At 41.4% G+C, this 22,197-nt stretch overlaps 1 protein-coding gene across 3 annotated transcripts in view; it reads right to left on the bottom strand.

Annotated features, from left to right (window-relative positions):
• Positions 1–179: 179 nt before the first annotated feature.
• PARVB (parvin beta) overlaps positions 180–22,197 on the bottom strand; it is a 75,150-nt gene continuing 53,132 nt past the window's right edge. For all 3 annotated transcript variants that reach the window (XM_014940141.1, XM_014940143.1, XM_014940142.1), the window contains exons 7-13: positions 20,051–20,109; positions 18,357–18,376; positions 16,526–16,587; positions 14,862–14,930; positions 12,171–12,272; positions 8,846–8,918; positions 180–3,844 (exon numbers count right to left, since the gene is read on the bottom strand). In XM_014940141.1, coding sequence (XP_014795627.1) covers positions 3,768–3,844; positions 8,846–8,918; positions 12,171–12,272; positions 14,862–14,930; positions 16,526–16,587; positions 18,357–18,376; positions 20,051–20,109 — 462 coding nt within the window. In that variant the 3' untranslated portion in view covers positions 180–3,767. The remainder of the gene's footprint in view (positions 3,845–8,845; positions 8,919–12,170; positions 12,273–14,861; positions 14,931–16,525; positions 16,588–18,356; positions 18,377–20,050; positions 20,110–22,197) is intronic.

The following is a 22,197-nucleotide window of genomic DNA, read 5'->3' on the forward strand; positions in this document are numbered from 1 at the left end:
ACCTGTACCAGGGCCAGGAACCTAAGATCACTGCTTTGCTAGGTCTACATAGATCACCACATATCTAGGACCCTTGATGAAGAAGGCAGCTGGGAGCCCACCTTTCAAAAGTTCTTCCCACAGACTTGTCCATTTAGCCAAAAAAAAAAAAAAAAAAAAAAAAGATGTAGAAAACCAAGTGATCATTATTTATTTATTTGAATAAATAGTACAACTGTCACTAACCATGCACAACACTCCTGCTGTGATTTTTAGCAAACATAGCATTGCATTGTAACTTGCTTACAGTACACAACTCTTGCCACAAAGCTGGATGGCTCCAGCACACGACAAGTCCAGAATTTTATCTGCAAGGCTGGTTTTTAGTAGCTAGAAATTCAGAGTAAACACTGTTAAAAACAGTAGAAAAGAGTCTTAAAAAATACATTAATACTGAAAGCATGGCAGGGTGGGGAAGAGGGGTAAAAAGTCCTATGAAATTTAAACCAATTTAAAAAAATCTGCCACTGTTGTTTTTTTCATCTTGAGTAAGAGGATGCAGCTGAGGAGCATCTGGGCTTCTTCTGCGGTAACATAGCTCACTGGAATCAAGTATGTCAAGCAGATGCACCTGAAAGGCAAGTTGTATGGACTGGAAAAGACAGACATTCATTAAATACTTACAAATGTGGAAGCTTTAATGCTACAGAGCATTCAGAGTTCCACAGGAACTCAACAGGATTCAGACCTACCCCAGTGGCACCCAGGGAACATATCTAAAACTCCAGCAACGCAAAGACTTCATGAATAATATTTTTAACACTGACTTATCTCTTTCGTGCATATGTAAGAGAAAGGCACAACAGAAACAGGTGTTTAGAGAAGCTTTATCCACATTCCTTTTCCTGTAAACTGGACTGCTTGAACATTAAACTAAACATTTAATGTTCAGTTAAATCCACCCCATTCCCAGTCCGGTTAACAATAAATACAGCGTCTGCAGGAAGAGTGACTTGGCTAGACAGCACAGAGCTAAGGAATGAAAAATGTGTTTTCCCTATGTAACATTTACCAACAAACTTAAAAACATAACAAAACAGAGTATGACACCTGCTCCCAACCTGTCCAGGGCACCAAGCCTGCAGCCTTGACTGACAGGCACATTAATGTAAGGAATGCTACAAGGTACCTATGCCTCGGGTTGTAGAGGAGGGACTCAGGTTTCTACAGTGACCAGAAATGCCTAATTAAGCAAAAAGGAGACTCTTTTAACACTTGGTGGTATGCTCACATCTGTTTGCATGCGGTGAGGATGCTGTTAAATCCCCGCCTCAGAAAGAGCTCCCCCCCCTTCTCAGATCGAAACTGATTTTATCAACCTCCTCTTGTTACTTTCTGTTTGCTTTTGATATTAACACTGCTTGCAGTTTCAAAAACTAGATTCTCTGGAGGTCTTTCCCAGCAACCCGGAGAATATAAACAGCATTGTCACTTCCACATCAGCTGAAAGGAGGTGGGTGGAATGACAGCTCTTTACCAGACTCGTTTCCCCACAAATAACACTGCATTAAACTAAAAGTTTGCGTGACCTTTCAGTTCAATCTCCTTCCAGCCTCACGATACCCTTATTTCACCCCACAAAAGTTAAGACCAATTTCATTAACTTGCCAGGAGAGCTGAGAGACCAGATCTTAGTGCCTCTGAAAGTCTCCTCTGTAATAATTGCTGGTGTCGCGGTAGAGCCTAGTGGCCCCATTTGAAATTCAGGTCCAATTGTGCCAGGCTCTGAAAAAACAGCAAGAGGTCAGCTCCCTCCTAAAGTACAGGCAAGCAATGACTCCCCACACAACCTTAGAGGGTAGATGAGACCTGAATTTTTAATGGAAAGAAAGAGTGACTTCCTTCCACCTTTGGCTTTGGAGGTATGAAAGGAGGTGACCCAAATAAATCGAATACTAGAAGCCAGAATCCAAAAATACGGAACAAAGAAGTAGAAGCCCAATTCTCTCCCTTTGAGATTTAAAAAAAAAATAAAATAAATGTTTAAGGAGGGAAGGAGAAAAAAAAAATCCCAGTCGTGAAATTATGCCATTCAAATAGCAAGTTTCCTCTTGAATTCAGAAGGGTAAATAAAGGTTTGCATAAGAAATACACATTTAGGGTAAAAAGACGCCTAATTACAACAGGACTCAAGTGAGCATATGGAGCAGAGCAATACTACCTGCCTCCTCTTTGGGGCACTCTGCCTAATATTTCGCACAAAACCATTGCTGCCCATAAAAGAAAAGTTGCTGCAGTGATACATAAAAGCAGGAGTCAAATCTCTCCCCGGTGCGCTACAAGGAAAGGAGTCCTGTTATATAAATATTCCACAAATCATTTATTCTGGAAATTACAATCCCATTTCCTTTGCACAGCTCACCTCAAAAAAAAATCTACTTAGATGGCTCATGTTCCAGCACAGCCTCCTTGTACACACCACTACACCTGCACATCACCAGCCAGGAACCGCTCCACAGATGAAACCTGTCAAGTCCTATGAGGTAACTAGACTCTTCCCGGATAAATACAGCAATCCTTTTTTTTTTTTTAAAACAGATCCCCACTAAAATCTGTAACAGCTCAAAAGACTACAGGATTAGACCAGAGCCTGGCAGAGTATTTCTTGGGATAGCATAGGGCAACTCAAAACTAATTTAAAGCATAACTGCTCACTGAAAAGCTTCACGTGTTGGCTTGCACTATGCGTACCACGTCTTGCATAGCCCAGTGCAATCCATAAGTACAGGCAACCCCTTATTTATACAGGAATTCAGTTTTACTCTTTAAGAAAGAAAATACATAAAACTCTGTTTAGAAAAGCCTGACCTCTAGAACCGTACAGCTGCCAGTAACTCCAACAGGAATGAATCTGACCCTTTAACTCAACTACGTGAAATGAAGAGTCAGCCTTTAAACTGCCAAACTCATTATTCCCCAAGTCTGTTTCAGAAAGGACCAGGGGCAAAACTCATTAATCCAGCCTGTGCCTATTTGACCAGCTCCTGACTGACCTGATTGAAGCTGCATGCTTAACAGATGACAGAAGCTCTAGCAACTAGATTTAAGCTGGAAAGGAGATGAAATAAAATATAGACATCAAAAGATTAGATGGTCATCCCATTGCAAGACTTATTCTGTGTAAACATGGAATGGAAATAACACTGAGTAGTATGAGGTTAACACAAAACCTGAGGCTTTTGCCATTAGCTTCAGATAGTGTCTGTAATTGCCCTCAGCCCCACCCACCCAACACAACACACAAAACCTTATTTAACTGAAAAGGCTCAGCTTCTAAATAAATTCCAAATGCCGTTTTTCTATTGCTAACACTTAAGCCTGGAAAAATCATTAAACGCCAGTGGCAACCAAGGAGTATGCAAAAGAAAGTCTATTGTAGAATCAAAGAGTCTCCAGCCATGAGGAAAGTCTCATGTTTTCCCTGCGTATTAAAGTAGTTAGTGGTATATTTCCTTTATCAAAAAGAACATTTGTCAATCATAACAAACAACAGACCTGACAGCATCTTCTGGTACAAGTCTGAGATAGCTACACATTTTCAAGTGACCTAGAGAATACACATGCATTATTTTTAGTGAGATTGTCATACAAACAGCTACAGAGAGACCACATCAATTGTAGAAAGAATGCATGAAGTATAAGGCACAAAGGGAGCGTGCAGAGGGTGTGTTTATTGTAATTTCTGCCTAAGGAGGTTGGAAGGATGAAGACCTCAGCAGCTTCCAGGGTCATTCAACGTTCTTGTATTTTGTGAACAGGTTGTATAGAACCCTGAGGGTAGACTTCAGATCCAAGTTGACAACATCTGTGGAAGAAAAGGAGAAATCCTTAATTTGCTTTTTGTTCTTCTTCATTTGCCCTCAAAGGAACAAAAGTCCGCACACCTCTGAGCTGCTGGGATCAGCAACAAAACATCCCACATAGCTCTGATCTCCCCAAGACAAGCTTTTTCAGTGTCCCACATGAGGCACTTCAAAACACCTTCACCATAATACAGTCAGAGCTAACTTCTCTGGGAAAGAGAAAACAGATAATTGCCTTTCTCATCTAAAACTGGTTACAGAGAAAGTCTACGTTTGTCCAGGACCTATGATCAAGGCTTTGGGAAATACTACTGATGACTTTACTGGCCACAGAAGCAGCAAACGAGTAGCCATAGATAGCATAGAAGATACTGAACCTCACACATTCACAACTCTGCAATGATGCAGTCCACAAATAAACAAAGCCTGAATGCTCTGAGCAGACACCAAGTTTTCTATTATTTAATATCCCTTCTTACCATGCAGGGAACAGGTCTGCAACAGTTCTCAACAAAAAGCTTTTCTGCTGGCACCTCCCAACTTATTACTATAATAAAAGGCCAGGAAATACCACAGACGTAATCCAGGGAATTATGGGGGGAAGCATAGCACAGAGAAGGCTGAAGATGTGGAAGGAAAACCTTGATATAATATGGAAGAAAAGCAGAGGAAGCAAAAATACACATGGAAGCAGAAGTAAGGAAGAACAGATAATTAAGAAAATCATTCAAAGAACTAGGAAGACAGCAAACAATTAACAGAATAAGTACAATTAATTGTGAGGTCCAGGGGAAACATCTACTGCCTGTTTTGAAGAATCCTTGCCAGATTCTCTCCACCCTTCCCTCACTCCCAATACTGGATAACACTAACCCCCACACCTCATCTGGTATTTTCATAGTAATCTCTCAAACTTTTCTTTCTGCCCTTTTTCTGGTATTATTTTACATATTTCATTTATGATTTTGTGTTTCACATTTGCAAAAGAACCTTCTCCTGCCCCAAAGAAAGGAAAGATCCTAACTGCTGTGAAGTAATTACACCCTGAAAAAAAGAGATCTCTTGCCTGGGTAACTGAAATACGAAATGCATTTCTAATTTTTCCAGGTGTCACAGGAAGTTGCTCACTACCACAGCATTCTCAGTAAGGTAGCAGCCAGAATCAGCAAGACTGTACAGCAAGAACTCTGTACCGAGACCCAGTTCCCTCAGAGATGGATTTAAAATATAAATTTAGCCGTGAGAAATACCACTTTGCAACAGCCCTGCGTTTCTAAAGCTGGGAAATCAATGTAAATATCTGGAGAAGAGACAACTACCAGCAGATTTGCCCCACTGATGCTAGCAGTCACTTTTGTTTGCTAAACAATTAAACAAAATAGTGCTGCCACTATGAAAATACCACAAAAAGTTGGCCCAGACAGTCAGCTTTGTAGTGGTCAGAGACTTGGAGTGTGTATTTGCCCCAATCCCCTCAAATCGTTTTCTTTTGCCCATACTATCCATTTTCAGCTTCCCACTGAAAGCCAGATGGGTCTTTTCCCTGAGCCACTGTACCCTCCATTTCAGGTGACACAAAATGAAGCGGTGTGACCAAGTCTTGCAGGTTCCTGCTCCTTGCCTCTGGCTAACATCAATTCTGATGCAGGAGCTGCCCACGCTATAAACCAAGATCAAAGTGCCAGTGGAGAGAAATGGAAACCTGGAGGGTAGAGCAGAAACATCGCTGGAAGCTAGAAGCACAGCTAGGAAACCAGGGCACGTCCCAAGGAGAGAGCAGCTGGGAGTCAATGTGCCAGGGCAAGAGCTAAAGGCACCAGAAGAAGCACCAAAAAGAAGCACCTGGAAGAAGGCTGAGACCCGCGGCACTGCATGTACCATCCATCTGCCCTCATGGAGGAATTTAAGGCTGACTCCTACTAATCTCCACCAGCAATACAAGCTAGGTACCTGATGCTGATTGTCCCTGGTGATTACCCTGAGGAGTGAGAGGTATGGGAGGTCCTGTCACTAAAAGAAGGAAAGGACCCAGCTCTTCTATTTGGCAGTAAATTTAGGGTCAGAAGAAACTATTGTGGTCACATAGCCTGACTTTATGTACAACACAATCCTTACAGAACTTTATCTTGAAAATCCTGTATCAAGCTTACAAACCAACCTGTGGCTGAATTAAAAATAAGCTTAACATTGCATGCTTTCCTTTTCAAATCTTCCAGTGGTGGAAATTCCACCTCCATCCCTTGACAATTCAGAACCGACGGTTAATTACCTTCACTGTTGCAGAAGTTATACTGTAATTCTAGTTTGACATTTTCCTAACTTTCGGACCTTGTTATGCCTTTGTTTGCTGCATTAAAGAGTAGAGTAGCATGAGATGCATCCTCCCTGCGTGGGCGATTACAGTGTTCCTTATTGATCAGTGTCTAAATGGCATTCCCAGGAATAAGCATACTCTCGGCATCCTATTTCTTATTTTAAGATGAGGCATGCACAGTCACAACATTACCAACAACAACTAATAAAATGTTAACTGAAAGTGGCCATAAATCATCAAAATAGTTTAAAATTTTCCATTAATTTAAAAAACTTTCACACTCCGTAACAACCTCATTAAAGGCTAATAAATTAATCCACTAGAACATACTTTTCCTGCAATAACTCAGCATCAAGTTCTGCTGCTGGCTCAATCTACCGAATTGGGCTGGAAGAACAGAGAAGAGAAACTGTCCCATATGCTCCTATTTTTGTTTGTCACCTGCACACTAAAATATTAAACAAGATCTCTTTTTTTCACGCACTGCAGAAAGCATGGACTAGAGAAATAACAATTGTGCTGTTCTGCTCCAGACAACATTTTACATGAAAATCCTACAACTAATTCAAGAGGCATTTACTACCCGTTATCACACGAAAGGACATGGATTCAAAGGGGTTCTCCAGCCTACTTAGGAACCAACAATCCAAACGGGTTCTCCAGCCTACTTAGGAACCAACAATACATCAGTATGGCATTAACAGAGTATGCAATACACAAAACTTTTGCAGAGCATCTGAGTGTTGGATGGAAGGAATTCTTCTAAGAAACACATACTACGTGACCGTACTAAGTGTCAAGATCCTACAGAGGGTTCAATGAAACTACGGTGATAAGCAGAGCCCAAGATGTTACCGTCCTCTCCACAGGAGCAGCTTTTCAAGAGCAGCAGTAGGTTTTACAGGCAATTCCAGCCACACAGACACCTCACGAACACGCTCACTCCGACAGCTGTGAGGTGCTGCTGCCAGGAATGGGTACAGACACAAAGAGGAAGGAACACACACAAGAGACCGTACATCCTGCAGCAGCAAAAAGCAGAAAGGAACGTTCTATGAGCTAATTTGGCTCTCTAACTCCTATTAATAATTAAATTTTCAATCAGTAAAACACTTAAAACATATTCTGCTGCTTACTGAATCTACACACCTTGTCCAGAGCAAACAAAAGATCTGCTATAGTGTTCTACCACTCATGAGACCTCATCACCCTCTACAACTACTTGAAAGGACGCTGTAGAGAGGTTGGTGCTGGTCTCTTCTCACAGGTAATTAACAATAGAACGAGAGGGAACGGCTTCAAGCTCCAACAGGGTAGGTTTAGATTGAACATTAGGAAGGAATTTTTCACTGAAAGAGTGGTCGGGCATTGGAACAGGCTGCCCAGGGAGGTGGTGGAGTCACCATCCCTGGATGTGTTTAAGGGCCGTTTAGATGCGGTACTGAGGGATATGGTGTAGGGGAGGACTTTGTAGAGTAGGGTAGATGGTTGGACTCGATGATCCCAAGGGTCTCTTCCAACCTCAATGATTCTATGATTCTATGATTCTATGGTGGTGTAATGATATAAGATAGTCTTATGGGAAGGTAATGTCCTCTGTTAGATCAATTGATGAAAACAGTACCAAAAAAGGGACAAGCTTTTAACCAGAGAAGTCTTCTCCTAGGTTTTTAACACTTTATCCCTCTCAAAACAGACTCATCTAGCTGACCTGGTCTCCTACTGCAATCTCTTTAACCCTTGCACTCAAAAACCTGCCGTTCCTGATTGCGCGTTCACGTTTCTCCTGTTTCCTTGTCCACCTCATATCCCCCCTGACTGAGCTCCAATACTCAGAAGACTCCTTTACTTTCTCAAGCTAGTGCCTTGTTTCACTGAATTATTCAGGAGCACTTTTCATCCCCAAATTTAAAAGAGCAGTACTGACAGGATACATATGCATTTAATAGTCTTTTGCCTTTTTTCCTCACTATAACCAGTTTCACTATTTGTTAATCTATTTACTATCACCACTTTGTCCCATTTTAAGTCAGATTGAACATTTCTTGGGGGCTCTTTATTTTAATTTGTTCTGCAGAAGCCTTTTAATGCATATGTAGTTTGTAACACCAGGAATAAAAATAATGCTCATTTAGCAGTCATAAAGTTTTAATTCCTGTTTTTATCCCTAGTGCAAGTACCAATGCAGAGCTCATCATTAATTAATTTTGAGGTTCAGGGACCTTAAAGGAAAAACTCAGTTTTTACACTTCAGTTCTCATAAATCAAGAAGAGAGCTTGCTACTGGTTCTCCTAAAAAATACAAAAGCCTTTCTGTTACCTGTCACTGAAATCTGATCACAAGAGTCCACACTAGCGCTAACTGCAAGAATTATAAGAATTACACCGTGAAAAGCTTCCTGCTTGGACTGTTACTGAGAATACCAGGCAAATTTAGGATATAGCACTGCACAGGTATTGGATCATTCACTAAAGCTAGATTTCTACACCTCAGTGCATCTAATCCAGACCAGAAACACAGGTCAGGATATACCCCAGATACAGACAATGAATCCTTTGGAAAACTGTCAAGGGGTACATTTACTGCTCTGCTTTGTGGTACCACTGCTACTGTCTTTGAATGGAGTTGAACTTGAAATGCACCTGCTGTTAAGTCTTCATTCATAGTTTAAAGCCATAAAGTCCATACCTTCAGGGCGAGCTTTTGGTTTCTTCAGTCCTCCATCTTGCATTAGCTCAAACGCAAAGGAAACATTATGGACCTGAAAGAGGTAAAGTGTTTAGAATCTCAAAGTTACATAGGCATAAAAACCTTTAATGACATTTTCGAAATGCTTTATTCTCTCTATACTTGTTTTTAATAGAATTATCGTTCTCTATATCAATATTAAACATTTACATGCTTAAGCATGGCAGAAAGTACACACGAGAGACTAAGAAATGAACATTTGTATCATTATAGGGCAAATATTCACTTTTTGATATTTGAATTTAAAATTTCCAAATTTCAAGTGTGAAAATGTGACTGGGTACCACCTGAACCAGGAAACCCCATTAAGCCCCAATCTCAGTCTCTACGGCAGAGGCCAGAGAGCTCCCAGTAACAACTACAACAAAGCTGCATTTTTGTTGAGTTCCTCCTGCCTGTACCCAAGATCAACGTTTTCAACCACAAAGCAAGAGATCACACACCATCCAAGCAACAGGAATTGACATATTGATTGATGATCAATAGCAATTGATTATTATCAGCTGCATATCAAGCAACATCAACATCACATCATCAAATAGCCAGGGTGCTTGTTGCATGACCTTGTGCTAATTCCTTAGTTTCTTGGTGCTCGGGCTTCCTCTACTTGAAAACAGAGCTAAAAGCCAAATTAAGTTTCTCTAATGAAGCAAATGCTTCAAAAAACTCTTGGTGGTGGCATTTCCTAGACGGACTGCGCAGTGAACTTGCAAAACAAGTAGGCACAACTGTACAGAAAGAGCTTCCTGAACAAGCCACCAAAAATCATACATGAACATAAAGTCAGAGGAAAGAAAATGGGACAAAAAGGAAAAATCCAAAGTGGGTGTCTTCTGTTAATTTCTCCTTTGAGAAGCAAACCTTATAGTTTAAAGAGATCTGCATAGCAGCTTTTTTGTCCACACGTACTGAAATTTAAGCAAGGTAATTTGGATTATGAATTCTGTGCATTATTGTTACTGCAAATGACAGTTCTGGAGATACGTAGTAAGGGGGAGAGATTTAATTAAAGCTACTCATCTTGAAAATCAGGGAGTTAATGCGTACAAAGCTCCCTACAACGAGGAAGAAAGGCCCCTTTGACTAGCGCTTATTGCTCAGGACTTTATTAATCTCTTTTTACCTGCTACAGTTCCTCCTCATTCATTGTGACAAAACCAATCACTTTCAAGATGAAAATGTTTTTTCCTTTCCCAACAATCACAGGGTCTACCTCTCCTCCTTTGATTTACAAATCCCCTTTCCTCAAGGAGGAGTCTTCACACAAAACCACAACATGTCTTCGGTAATACTGGATAATTTTTATGAATTTAAACCACAAACGACAAAATCATAACTGAACAGGTGCTGACTACAATTAGCATTCTGCATTTCTACAAGAGTGAAAATTCAAGGTAACAGGACAGAAAAGCAAGATAAAGCTATAAAGGAGAACTTGTATAAGATGTAATAGATAACCATCTTCCCACTGTTCTACCAAGTTCCTGTGCAGTATACAACATTCAAAAATGAATTAATCCCCATCCTATCCACAAACTTAACACCTAAAGCAGCCCCTCTTACCAGAGTCTGATTTCCTGCCTTTAGGGAGACAATCCTATGTAGCCTATAGACCCTATAAGCAGGCTCAGCACGTTAGCCTGGGTCTGTAACAGCGCTCATTTGGTGCAGCTCAATTTCCTCTTACAACCCTGATATGATCCACCCAGGCAAAGCTGGGTTACTCTACCAATGATGAATTTTCACCCATCCCTCAGACAGGATGTACCTTTGCTGAGGGGTGCTTGACAGCAACAATCTGCACCGAAGTCATTATGAAAACCCTACCATTTTAAATAGCCCCTCGCCTTACAAAGCATTCGGTCTTTCAACTTTTGCCAACGTTTCCACTCCTGACCTAGCCATTTCCTGCTGCGGCTCAGCCAACACAATGCTTGCATCCTCTCCACTGCAGAACGTGACAGAATAAAAAGCAGGGGGCAGATGCATTACTCCAGCACAACCAGGCTCAGAATATTCCGATAGGAAGCACCAAATATACACAGTATATGTGTGTATGCATGTATGTCCAGGAATAACTGCAGAAAGAGGCAAACTTTTGGTTATGACAAAAAAAAAAATGTGTGTTAAGCACTCTTCTCATTGTTAACACTAGAAAGGACACAGTACAGTGGAGTGAGTGTGGAGCAAAGAGCAAGACTCTTACTTCGCCCCTCCTTCCATCTCTAATATCCTGATTATGAGTGAGACAATCTAAGACTGCAAAGAATCCAGTCTTCTGCCTCAAAGCTCGTTTTGTCTGAGACCCTGTTAGGCAGCAAGTCATTCGCTCCTTAGCAAAAGAAAGAAATAGCAAAAAAAGACAAGCTAGCACATTCTTTCAAAAGTTAAAGTCAGTAACATTAGCGATGATCCTGCCAAGAACTGGACACAGAACCAGATGTCTGTGCTTCCAAATTGATCTCAGACAGGCAATTTTTTGCATGCTCCCTCCCTGGCAGAATTAGGGCATCCATCTTAGCTTTAGATGAGTTCCAAAACATGTTACCTGCGAGCACTCAACATATAGCTTATAATCCCAGATCAACCAACGATCATGGCCCAGGTACCACCTTCTTCTACTACAGTCCCTCATTTGCATACCAAGCAATGATATTTAATCGCTTGGTTTGTAGTAACATTATATAAACTACAGAAAAAGAACTAATGGATAGTAGGCAACGGACAGTACCGAGACGAGAGGGCAGTTTTTAAGGATGACATTCTATGACCTTGGGAAGAAGCTCTATCTCCATGTCAATCCCAGTGAACAGAGCTTCCCATCTCTCACCTTTTGTCCTTCTAGCCTATTTACACAGTACACACTAGGCAAGGCCAGGAACCAGCTCTGCTGTCTGGCACAATAAGGCTTCCCTGCACACAAAACCACTTCAGGCAGTACTACAATTACATAAATCACTTTGATTATGCAAAGTACTATACAGTACAAAGCACTTATTACTGATTATTCATTGCGGATATTAATGAGCTTTATGTGTCGTTTGATGCTAGGTAATAGAATACCTTTGTTCCTTAACTATGGGAAATTTACCCATTCATTTCACAAGCACCTTTTAGTGGTATTAATTATCAAGTGTCACAGCCAGCGCATCTTTGCTACAGCTCCTGAAGAGAAGAATATACCAGGTTCTGTTTTACTGGGTAAAAAGAGAAAATATCACGTGGTGACAAAGCAAAAAGAATATAACCTGGAGTTTCTACCCACCTTTTGATCAAAACTTTCAGGTGTTAAGTAGAAGTTGTGAAGTGGAACAAAATAGTCTTCAAGGAGACCCATGAGTAAAACCAAGTAAACACCATCTGCAAACTAAATAGAAATACCGATGACATTCCTAGGTGAAAGCATCTGTTTTCAAATAAGCATTTATAAACAAATGGAACAAGGAATGCTTGGCCCAAATTACATCCTTTGATTTCTGCCACTGTTGTTTGCTAGCACAGAAGTGTAAGATGGTTCAGGAGTCACAGACAAGGAATTGACAGTGAGTGTAACAAGCATTTAGGGCTTTGTTCCATCTGCTCCCTGGATTCACCTATACCCTTGCAATCACCAGTGAAGCTGAGCAAGCTAAATTAGTCTTTTCTTAAGAGCCTGTTGATGTAGCTGCTTTCTTGTCAGTTCTTTAAAAGAAAAGAAAAAAAACCACAGGATACAAGCCTTTCTCCCTGCATCTGGTAGCATTATTTCCCCTACTCTTATTTCCTGAGCAAAACAAGGAAGCCCATCAGCTATTGCTACAGCATTAACCCATGCAAGATCATGTGCCAACCACTATTTAAATTACTTACATACAGTAAATAGCTCTAAGCAGAAGAAATTAAAAGCAATTCACCTGGGAGTTACCTACAATTTGTACTCCTAAATTGTGTAGAGTATTTGGCCTGAATAGGCAGGGACTGAAAACAAGATCTTCTTTATCTCCAGCCAGTTGCCGATTTACTAGACGACTGAATACTTTGGACTGAGTTTAAGAGCATGTATGTCTGTTCTTGCTTTTCCTCACGTTTATTTTATTTGCTTGAGGAATCTTGCCAACTTCACTACACTATTTAACAAAGCTTTTTCGATTAAAAAAAAAAAAAAAAAAAAAAAAAAAATCTTGGTTTTGCTCCCCTAGGGAGTTGATTCCAAGACAGAGGAAGTGAAACGCAGCCCAGTGTCCTGCACGCCACCCTGCCAATCTGAATATTTTTAGCCAGAAGTCCAAAGGAAAGCACAAATTCTTTAGATGCACATGGTTGGTGTTTGACTTGTATGGAGAAGTTGCATTTGAATCATAGCAGAGTAGCAGAAGAAAATTTAAAAGTTTTGCACAGTCGTACCCCCCCTCAATCCCCAAAAAGAACAAAGTCTTGAGAATATTATTTTACGAGTATATTTATAAAAAAAATTTTTTTTAATAAAAAAAAAAAAAAAAAGAAAAAAAAAAGGACTTCCTGGGAAACTTGGTTGCATCTTATATACTCCCAGTCCTACTACTACAGTAACTTGTCATTTCAACCACAATCCCTCTTAGGTTGTATGTGTTGGACATTGAAATATTGGCCTTTAATCAGAACCTGAAATTAAGTCTCCCCTGTCACAGGTAGGAAGTTTAACTTCACAAAAGATATATTTTCTTTCCAAGCCAAAGTAACTTGTTTAGTGTCAGGAAATACTAAATAATATACTAAATACTTTCAGCAATACTATTCAGTATTTCTATGACACAGAACAACCACTTCCTGGCTAAGGGGGGGTAATGTTTTGTATTTCTAACAGACTTCTCACTTGTGACACTGATATGGCAGACATGACATCCTCTAACCCTTTCAAAAATAAATTGTAGGGTACTTCCAAGGCATAACACAAGAATTGCTTGTGACAGATCAGATCCAGTCACCCATTTATTTCAGCAAAGCTATGAAATAGCAGTGAATGACTGGTATTAAACTAAGCCAGGCTCAAACCAATTACCCATACTCCTGGTACAATTCTCTAGATGCTGCACTTTTTTTTTTTTGCTGGGACAATAAGATAATGATCTCTCTATGGTCCGGTGAACTCTGGAAAGAATATCTGCTTCTGCTTAGCTAAGCCCACGCCTGAAAATTGTGTAATTTTTACCTGGCAAGTGAGAACTATGCCACCGACACGGAAATTCACACTTACTTAAGGGTTCCAAGCATATTTGGTACCTAGTTCTGTTCTAGAGTCAGAGAACTCCTGAAGAAGACAGTGGTGGTTGACGGTCACCTCCGCTAGCTTTAAACAAACCAAGCTGGATAGCACTGGCAGTCAAGCCCCTGCAGTACAGGGGCTACGAGCTTGCTGAGAAGCAAGCACAGTGCATGTGCTCACAAGACAGCAGGGTAGAGAGGAGCCTATAAAGACCTTTGCTGCAGCAGCAAAATTGTTTCCGGTCCCACTTTGATGTGATCAAAGCCAGCACTGGTATCTCTATGATGAACTGCACACTGTGGTCCACCCTCCTCCCGAGAGCCCCAGGCAGGCAGGCAGGCAGTAAGAGCTTATTCCAGTTCATCGTGAACCCTCACAGCTAGAAAAGACCCAGCCCACCATCCACCCATAACTATAGCAACTGCTTTGCAGCACTCCCACTTTGATCCGAGAGACAAGCTGCCCTGAGATCTAGCCATATTCCACAGTCATTAATATGACCCTATTAAATATACAAGAATTTCACCTTATAATACAAATCAACAGCAACGTGACGTCCATGTAAACGCGAGTACAGGAAGCATCAGTGAATGTCATCATTCAGATGACAGAGCCCCGATCCCACGAATTAACATCTCCAAAGATAAACAGTTGCATAACACGGTTTTAAGGAGCAAGGGCCCAGATTTGCAATTTACACAGTTAGATAACAGACAATAAGACAAAGTCTCTTACCTGGGTTTCTAACTCTGTTACTTCCAAATTCAGTTTATTCAAGTGTTTGTTCACAAAGGTGATCAAAGACTATAAAAGAAAACACCAGAAACAGTGATGTTAAACAGTCCAGGCGGTGCCTATGTGAAAGGGTTAACATGATCCTTTTTTTAAGCTTAATAAATATGCATGTGTATTATTTGCTTTTGCAAAACTAAGTACATAAACCTCAAAACAACTGTCGTATAGTCATTTTTGTTGCACCATATCCCAGAAGTCACCAGATGGTGCTATTACATACAGCTTCCTAGTTATTTTTCCTAGCACATAAAGCATACTTTAGCACTGCGGGGAAAAAGCCGTGATGACATTGGTTCTTTTGTAAGTTCTTTGTGAAGATGAAGCAAGCAGTAGGTGTGCTTACTGTCCACACCAATTTCTTCAGGATCTTGGAGAAGATCCACTGCCTGGGAGCAAGGCATCAGCAGCACTGAGCTAAGACTCCCAAGAGAAGATACCAACAGTACCCCGTTCTGCACACACCTCTGCTCCTGGAGCAATGTGTGCATAGCAATTAACAAATTACAGTCAGGATGCAACCCAAGTCTGCCATTTCTATTCCCACAGGAAGGAGACGTGCAAGATCCTGCTGCTACGAGTGAGGTATGTGCTAATGTACTGAAGCAGAGGGATCTTCCAGTCTGCTCACAACACTTCCAAACGGGACACAGAGTTGGGTGTTAACACCTCTATTGCAAGGATAGAGTTAACTTAATTATCAACTTTAAAATCGCTCTTCTAGATGCTTCTGGAAAGAAAATCTTCCAGAGACTTTAAAGCGCTATTTTAAATGCATACAACTTCTGTTTCATACAAAGCAAAGGGACAAATTACGACATTGATCTTTGCTTATTACTGTTCTAATCAATAGCTTAGCAGCCACGTTGGAACTAGCTGATGGAATAACATGGAGTGTCTTCCTTATCCATTCTCTAACACTAACAAGAGCTGGCAGAGATCAACAGCTACTCTACCCCTCTGCTCTGCTTAGCACAAAGAGCCGTGTCAAGAACACGTGTGGGTAGCTGTGCTTTGCGATGATGCTCAGCCTTGCAGGAGAGACCAGAGGACCACATGAGAAGAGCCCTGGGACAAAAGCAACTCTTCTGTAAAAGCTTTATATTTAGCAAACTTATTACGGGTGAATCATATTTCAGGCTACTGTGGAAAATATCTTCCAGTTGTGGAAGATAATCCTTAATATAGGAATGAGCTGAAAACCAACCAGCGAGTGCTTGTTGGGGAGACTGAGGCTGAAGACACGTGCACGACTCTTAGGACATAAAAGTCAGTATGACTGTCCAGTCAGAATGATCTGTACCACTGTGAATCCTTTGCAGAGTAGCCTTTTCCTGACCTGCATCATTCTGAGTGAATCTAGAAGCGCTCCCTAGAAAAGCCTTGGCCATAAACCAGAGTAATGAGACAAGCCTGACCCAAAGCCAACGAATCTAGGTATCACCTGGCTTTGAAACAGTGACCTTTGGGGTGGATAAACACCCTTTCCACTATTTACAATATTCACTAATCCTTTTCTGCTATTTTCCAGATCTTTCTGGATATCATTCCAAAAGCCTAAGAAAAAAAAACGATGTAGAAAATAAAGCTCAAATTTCCATTTTTACCTTTTTAACCACGCTGAGTTTGTCAGGTGCATGATCGAAAAGGGTGTCAAAGGCATCACGCTCTGGATTTAGGGGAAAAAAAAGAAAAAAAAAAAAAATCAGTATACCTCCAACAACCAAGTACAGGAAGCAGGTTATGTTAAGCTTATGTCTTTCTCAGAAAGCCATGTAATCAAGACTGAAGCTAAAAGTTATCACCCTATTTTGCTGTCTAACTAAAAACCAAAGCAAATTCCCTCGGAATTTTAAAGGTAACTGAAAATAAACATATTATTCACTGATTTCTCTTTTCTGTCATTCATAATTAGTAAAAAAATACGTAGGTGGAAGAAAAATTAAAATGAAACACAAGTTTTGATTATGCCCCAACCCTAACTTAAACTATGAGCCACTGAAACATCATCTGGTTTTGGTGCACTGCAGCTACAGTGATAGCTATGCTTGCATCCATTGCTCCGTGTCAAAATCAGGTATTAATTTGCTTAATTTAAAATTACTGGTAGTACCCTTGACTTCAGTAAAGCTTAAAACTAAACATGAGTGAATCTGATTCAGCAGTGTATGACAAGCAAAACTTACATACGGTATGAATAATTAACTTAACGTTTAGACCTTCAAAGCATTGTATAACAATATCTAATCCAATATCAAATTCTACTAAATTGACTATATTAGTGCAACATTTCATGCTGTGGCAGCTTCGGGCTGACTGAAATCTTATTAACACTGAGTTTTTGGGATGACAGCTATCATCACTAGGTAAAACAAGAAAAAATTAGAAATCTAACCAAGTGCAGTATTGCAGTTACATTAAAAAAAAAAAAACATTAAAAACGCTGGAAAAGTGTCTGGGTTTTAAGCTGTTAAAAATTTCAAAATGGTCTTTAAAAGGTTTTCCACGTTCAAATTCTTTCAAATTTACAAAACACATTTTAATAGTTTTCTATTGTTAAACAAACATATTTATTATGCAGGTTCCTTTGGTATCTGAAGATGTGTTATTTAGCTCCTACAGCCCCTTGACATTATTTATTTTCCGAGTACCTTATCAATTCTTAATGCAGATACACCGCAAGAGGGGAAATGGTAGTGCTCATGTGCTATTACTGGAGAACAGAGAAACTAAGTTACTTGTTATTCACCACACACAGTCCTTAACAGGAGCCCACATCTCTTCAGCGAGAAGTGACTTAATGCCACTAACACAACTAAACGCAGAAAGAGAAGTCCTTTTGCAGCAACACCCAAAAAATTGCTTTTTCTTTAGAAGACCAGATCTACAGTTGATAAGGCCTAAACTCTAAAAATCTGGTGAACGCGGAGGAGATAAGATACTCCATGCAAAGGAAGTAGAGAAGGCTGGCTGGTCCCTGGAAGTGGGCAGATAAACAGAGCTTTCTTAGACCTCGTACCATACACCTTTGCTTCGGTCATTTTCATGGACTTGTTTATATATAAATTAAATGGTCACATTATGAAGAAGGTGTAATTCCTATTGCTGGGGATTGCAAAGATTCTTACTTGAAAGCCACTAACAACAGTACTAGGAAATACAGCCCTGTGCAGCCTTTTCACTATTTATTACTTATAAATGAAAACAGGCCAACAGAGACGAGTCTAAAGAGCACAAGCAGGACACCGGATGATCTGGTTCTACCCATTATGCTCCATCTCTGTGTGCAGTAACAAAACCTGCCTCCGCAATACATTCCGACCCCACAGAATTGCTCAATCCATTATCTTGATCTGCTGAAGGAAAACAGACAAGATTTTCGTGCCTGATATAAATTTTAAAAAAAAACAAAACTTCAGAGTCAACTTTGTTACTTACCAAATCTTCCCATCATCATCCTGCAAATCAGAGCATTGAAAAATACTGGGTTAGTTCATGAATAATCAATTTGAAAAGACAAGACCATGGGCTTAACGGGCCTTCTCCTGCAAGATGCTGAAGGCTAACCACTCCTACAACGTCAGGAGGCACAGCATGCTGCAGACTAGACCCAACGTGCTGTAGGAATGTCCCCAGCAGACCACCAGTGATGTCAGGGAGATGCATTCGAAATGAATGGACATGCACAATTATGCTTTACACATAATTATGATTTCTTATGCATAGCTACTTTTATGATGAAGAGTGAGTGAACAAATGTACTTCTGTGCAGAGTTTCCACAAATATAGTAATCAGATGCTACACCACACAGCTCAGGCTATCTCACTTTAATCTGTTTTCTCTGAAGAAAGAAAACATACATCGTATCTGGATATTATGTAAATAAAACTGTCACGTATGAATTATATACACAGCCAGTGACATCACCAGACATACGCAGATGTTTATCAGCTGAGAATCAGGCCCTGATTTGCACAGAGGAATTTGAAAGCATTCAGTGAATGCTGGATTCTGCTGATCACTGCATTTTCTGTAGCTACACTTATATCTGGGTAAGCAACACATTAAACGGCAAACCTCTTAATATTGTGTAATATTAAACAACTTAATAAAATACATGTATAAACACACACGGAAATCTGTAAACATCTTTCCTGCTAAAAAATGTCTAAACCTCACTCCGCAGATTACATCTTGCAAACCACATCTGAAGGAGAGGACAAGCTAGCTACGTTGTTCAAGAGCACAGGAGTGAGGGGAGGAATTCTGGCCAACAAACCTGAGGCAGAGCTCTGATCCTGCAAAAAACCACTATGAGATCTTTAATGTCCACACAGAGATGTTATGATCTCATTTTTGAGCGTTTCCATCTGAAAGATCCTCCCCCGCTGAGCTAGCCACATGGTACTTAATTTATCTTCAAAGTCATGGAAAGCTGAGCCAACTCTACAGGGAGCCAATACCCTGATAAACTGAAGGAGGGCTCATGTGAGCCCCTCTGAGAAGAGTTGCCTTCAGGCCACGCAAAGGAAAAAAACCTCATCTTTTATTTGCAGCCAAAGTGCATGTCTAGCCTCCTCCCTCTAAAAAGGACTGTAAAAACATAAAGCAAAGTAATCTGTCACAAAAACTGGAGAGGGAAGAGGTTTATTTATTTAAGTTAGTTTTGCTGAGCTCTAGTACTGTTGAAAACAGTGACCATCTCTCCTTACAATTATAACAGGATATCGCTTCAGTTTTCAGAGGTATTTCAAAGAATTGCCTTTGTCAAACTAATTCTTCCCCAAAATACCTACACTGGCCCTTCACTTGAGAGAAGCAACAGCACTGGGCAGAAATTAGTTATATATGGCTACCTCCAGAAGGCAGGGGGTGGAAAAAAGGCCCACAATGGTCACAGTCAATGAACTATTCAGTTAAAAGCTTCTGTGACACAACTTGTCTCCTTTATAACACATTTCCAGAGACAGAGTTATTTCCATAAACTTAAAGAAGCACCACCACCACCTTAAAAGTTTTTGTTAATTTAGCAGGGGTGTGGGGAAGATTAAGTCTCTCTCTGTGGTCTTTGTAAATGGTCTCACATGGTGCACCACAGACCCATTCTGAAGCTAAAGTGTTTTGTGCTTACTCTGTCGTCGTCGTCAGCTCCTCTGTAACGTGAGTGGTCTGAAGGAGGCCTTCACGTTTCTGGAAAGGAAGGTGGGAGTTAGAAACCGAGAGGGCATTAGTGAAGGAGAAGCTCATTAGGGGCTCTGCCGCATTCAGCACCTTTCAGAATCCCAGAGGAGAAAAAACTGGATAAAGACCGCTCGCTAAGTACTGTGGAGGTAGAGGGGAAACAGCTGACACAGGAGGGCTCGCTCCCAGAACAGTGGCATTGATCAGGCTGACAGCCAAATGGATGTTTGGGAGATGTACACGTATATATTTGCAGCCAACAGACTCGCTAACAATTCTCCCCCCTGAGACCGGAGTCAACACCGTGCCTGGAACACAAATTAGAGAGAGTGTGTCAGCCCCATCTTAAAATCCCCGTGGGCACTCGTTCGTGTCACGGTGTCAACTAACAATTTGACACCATTGGCAGCCTGGCTCTCCGGAGGGGTTTGGGGCTGAAATAACATGGACGGCTGCCCCCAGGCCAAGGCTCCAGCGAGGGCAGTTCTCCTTCAGTAAGCGTGGTATTGGGGCCACCAGCCACATGCCTGTCAGGAACTCATCCACCAGGGAAACGTAGGAAGCCTAAAAAGCCCAACTAGGGATTTCACAACAAACAGTATTGTTCCAGAAACTCCTGGAGGTATTTAAGGAACGTGTAGATGTGGCACTTCAGGGCATGCTCTAGTGGCCGAGACTGTGAGGGTCTTGCATGTGCGTATGGTTGGACCCAGAGATCTCAGAGGTCCCATCTAACCATTAAGATTCTGTATTTCCCCACGACTGGGTTTTCTCTCCTCGGGATAATTTTCTGCATGAATATGGAGTCTCCCACCCAACAGAGAGTTAGCATGTGGTGAGACTCAGTTTCAAAACAGCTTTCTAACAGCTTCCTCGGCCCCATTGCAACACAGCCCCCTGACGTGGGTGGGCTCAAATGCTTCTGATCCTCTCCAGAGCTTTGTAGACATAACATGTGCCCCTCAGAGGCTGGAAATGCTGCTTCTACCCAAGTCAAAAACTTTCTTAACATCTCTCTGGGTCCCTTGCCAAACTATGGGATATAGCCTTATGCCTGGATAGTGGAATTTCTTTCCTCCCTCAAATCTCAGCAGCCATCTAGGAACCGGGTCCGTCAGAATGACTTATGGCAGGGTTAATAAAGCTGCTAACTCAGGTAAGCAGGGAAACCTCCCCCTCAGGCACAAGCTCTGTACACATATGCCACCTCAATCATTCTCATCAATGAACCCCAAACAAGAATTTGTTAGGCTTTGAAGAGAAAAACACACCCTATCCCAGAAGCAATCTAAGAAATGAAAACTGAAATGTAAAAGCCAGTAAGAAGAACTCCTGCCCTGCAACAAATGGAATCCTGGGCTGCATAGGGAAGAGTGTGGCCAGTAGGTCGAGGGAGGTCATTCTCCCCCTCTGCTCTGCACTGGTGAGGCCACAAGGGGAATACTGCGTCCAGTTCTGGGCTCCCCAGTTCAAGAGGGACTGGGAACTACTGGAAAGAGTCCAGCAAAGGGCAACAAAGATGATTAAGGGATTGGAGCATCTCCCTTATGAGGAAAGGCTCAAAGAGCTGGGGCTCTTCAGCCTGGAGAAGAGAAGGCTGAGGGGAGACCTAATCTATGTTTACAAGTACCTAAGTGGTGGGTTGAAGGATGGTGGAGCCGGACTCTTTTCAGTGGTTTCCAGCAATAGGACAAGGGGCAACGGGCACAAGCTGGAAGATAGGAAGTTCCATTCAAATATGAGGAAGAACTTCTTTCCAATGAGGGTGCCAGAGCCCTGGAACAGGCTGCCCAGGGAGGTTGTGGATTCTCTGGAGATCTTCAAGACCCGCCTTGATGCAGTCCTGAGTGATGTGCTCTGGGCAACCCTGCTTTAGCTGGGGAGTTGGACTAGATGATCTCTAGAGGTCCCTTCCAACTCTGACAAGTCCATGATTCCGTGAATGAAGGCAGCATTGTTTTCTCAAGCCACCACCCACTGAGCCTGGCTGGAAAGCACAGTGGGAGCTTTGGTCTCCCATGTTTCGGCTCCGTGCCCGAGCTGGGCCCTTTGCTGGATGCCACCAGCTGGCCATGTCTTCACAGCCCCTCACTTGCC

The sequence above is a fragment of the Calidris pugnax genome, unplaced genomic scaffold, assembly GCF_001431845.1.
Source record: "Calidris pugnax isolate Ruff unplaced genomic scaffold, ASM143184v1 scaffold36, whole genome shotgun sequence".
NCBI classification, from domain to species: Eukaryota; Metazoa; Chordata; class Aves; order Charadriiformes; family Scolopacidae; genus Calidris; species Calidris pugnax.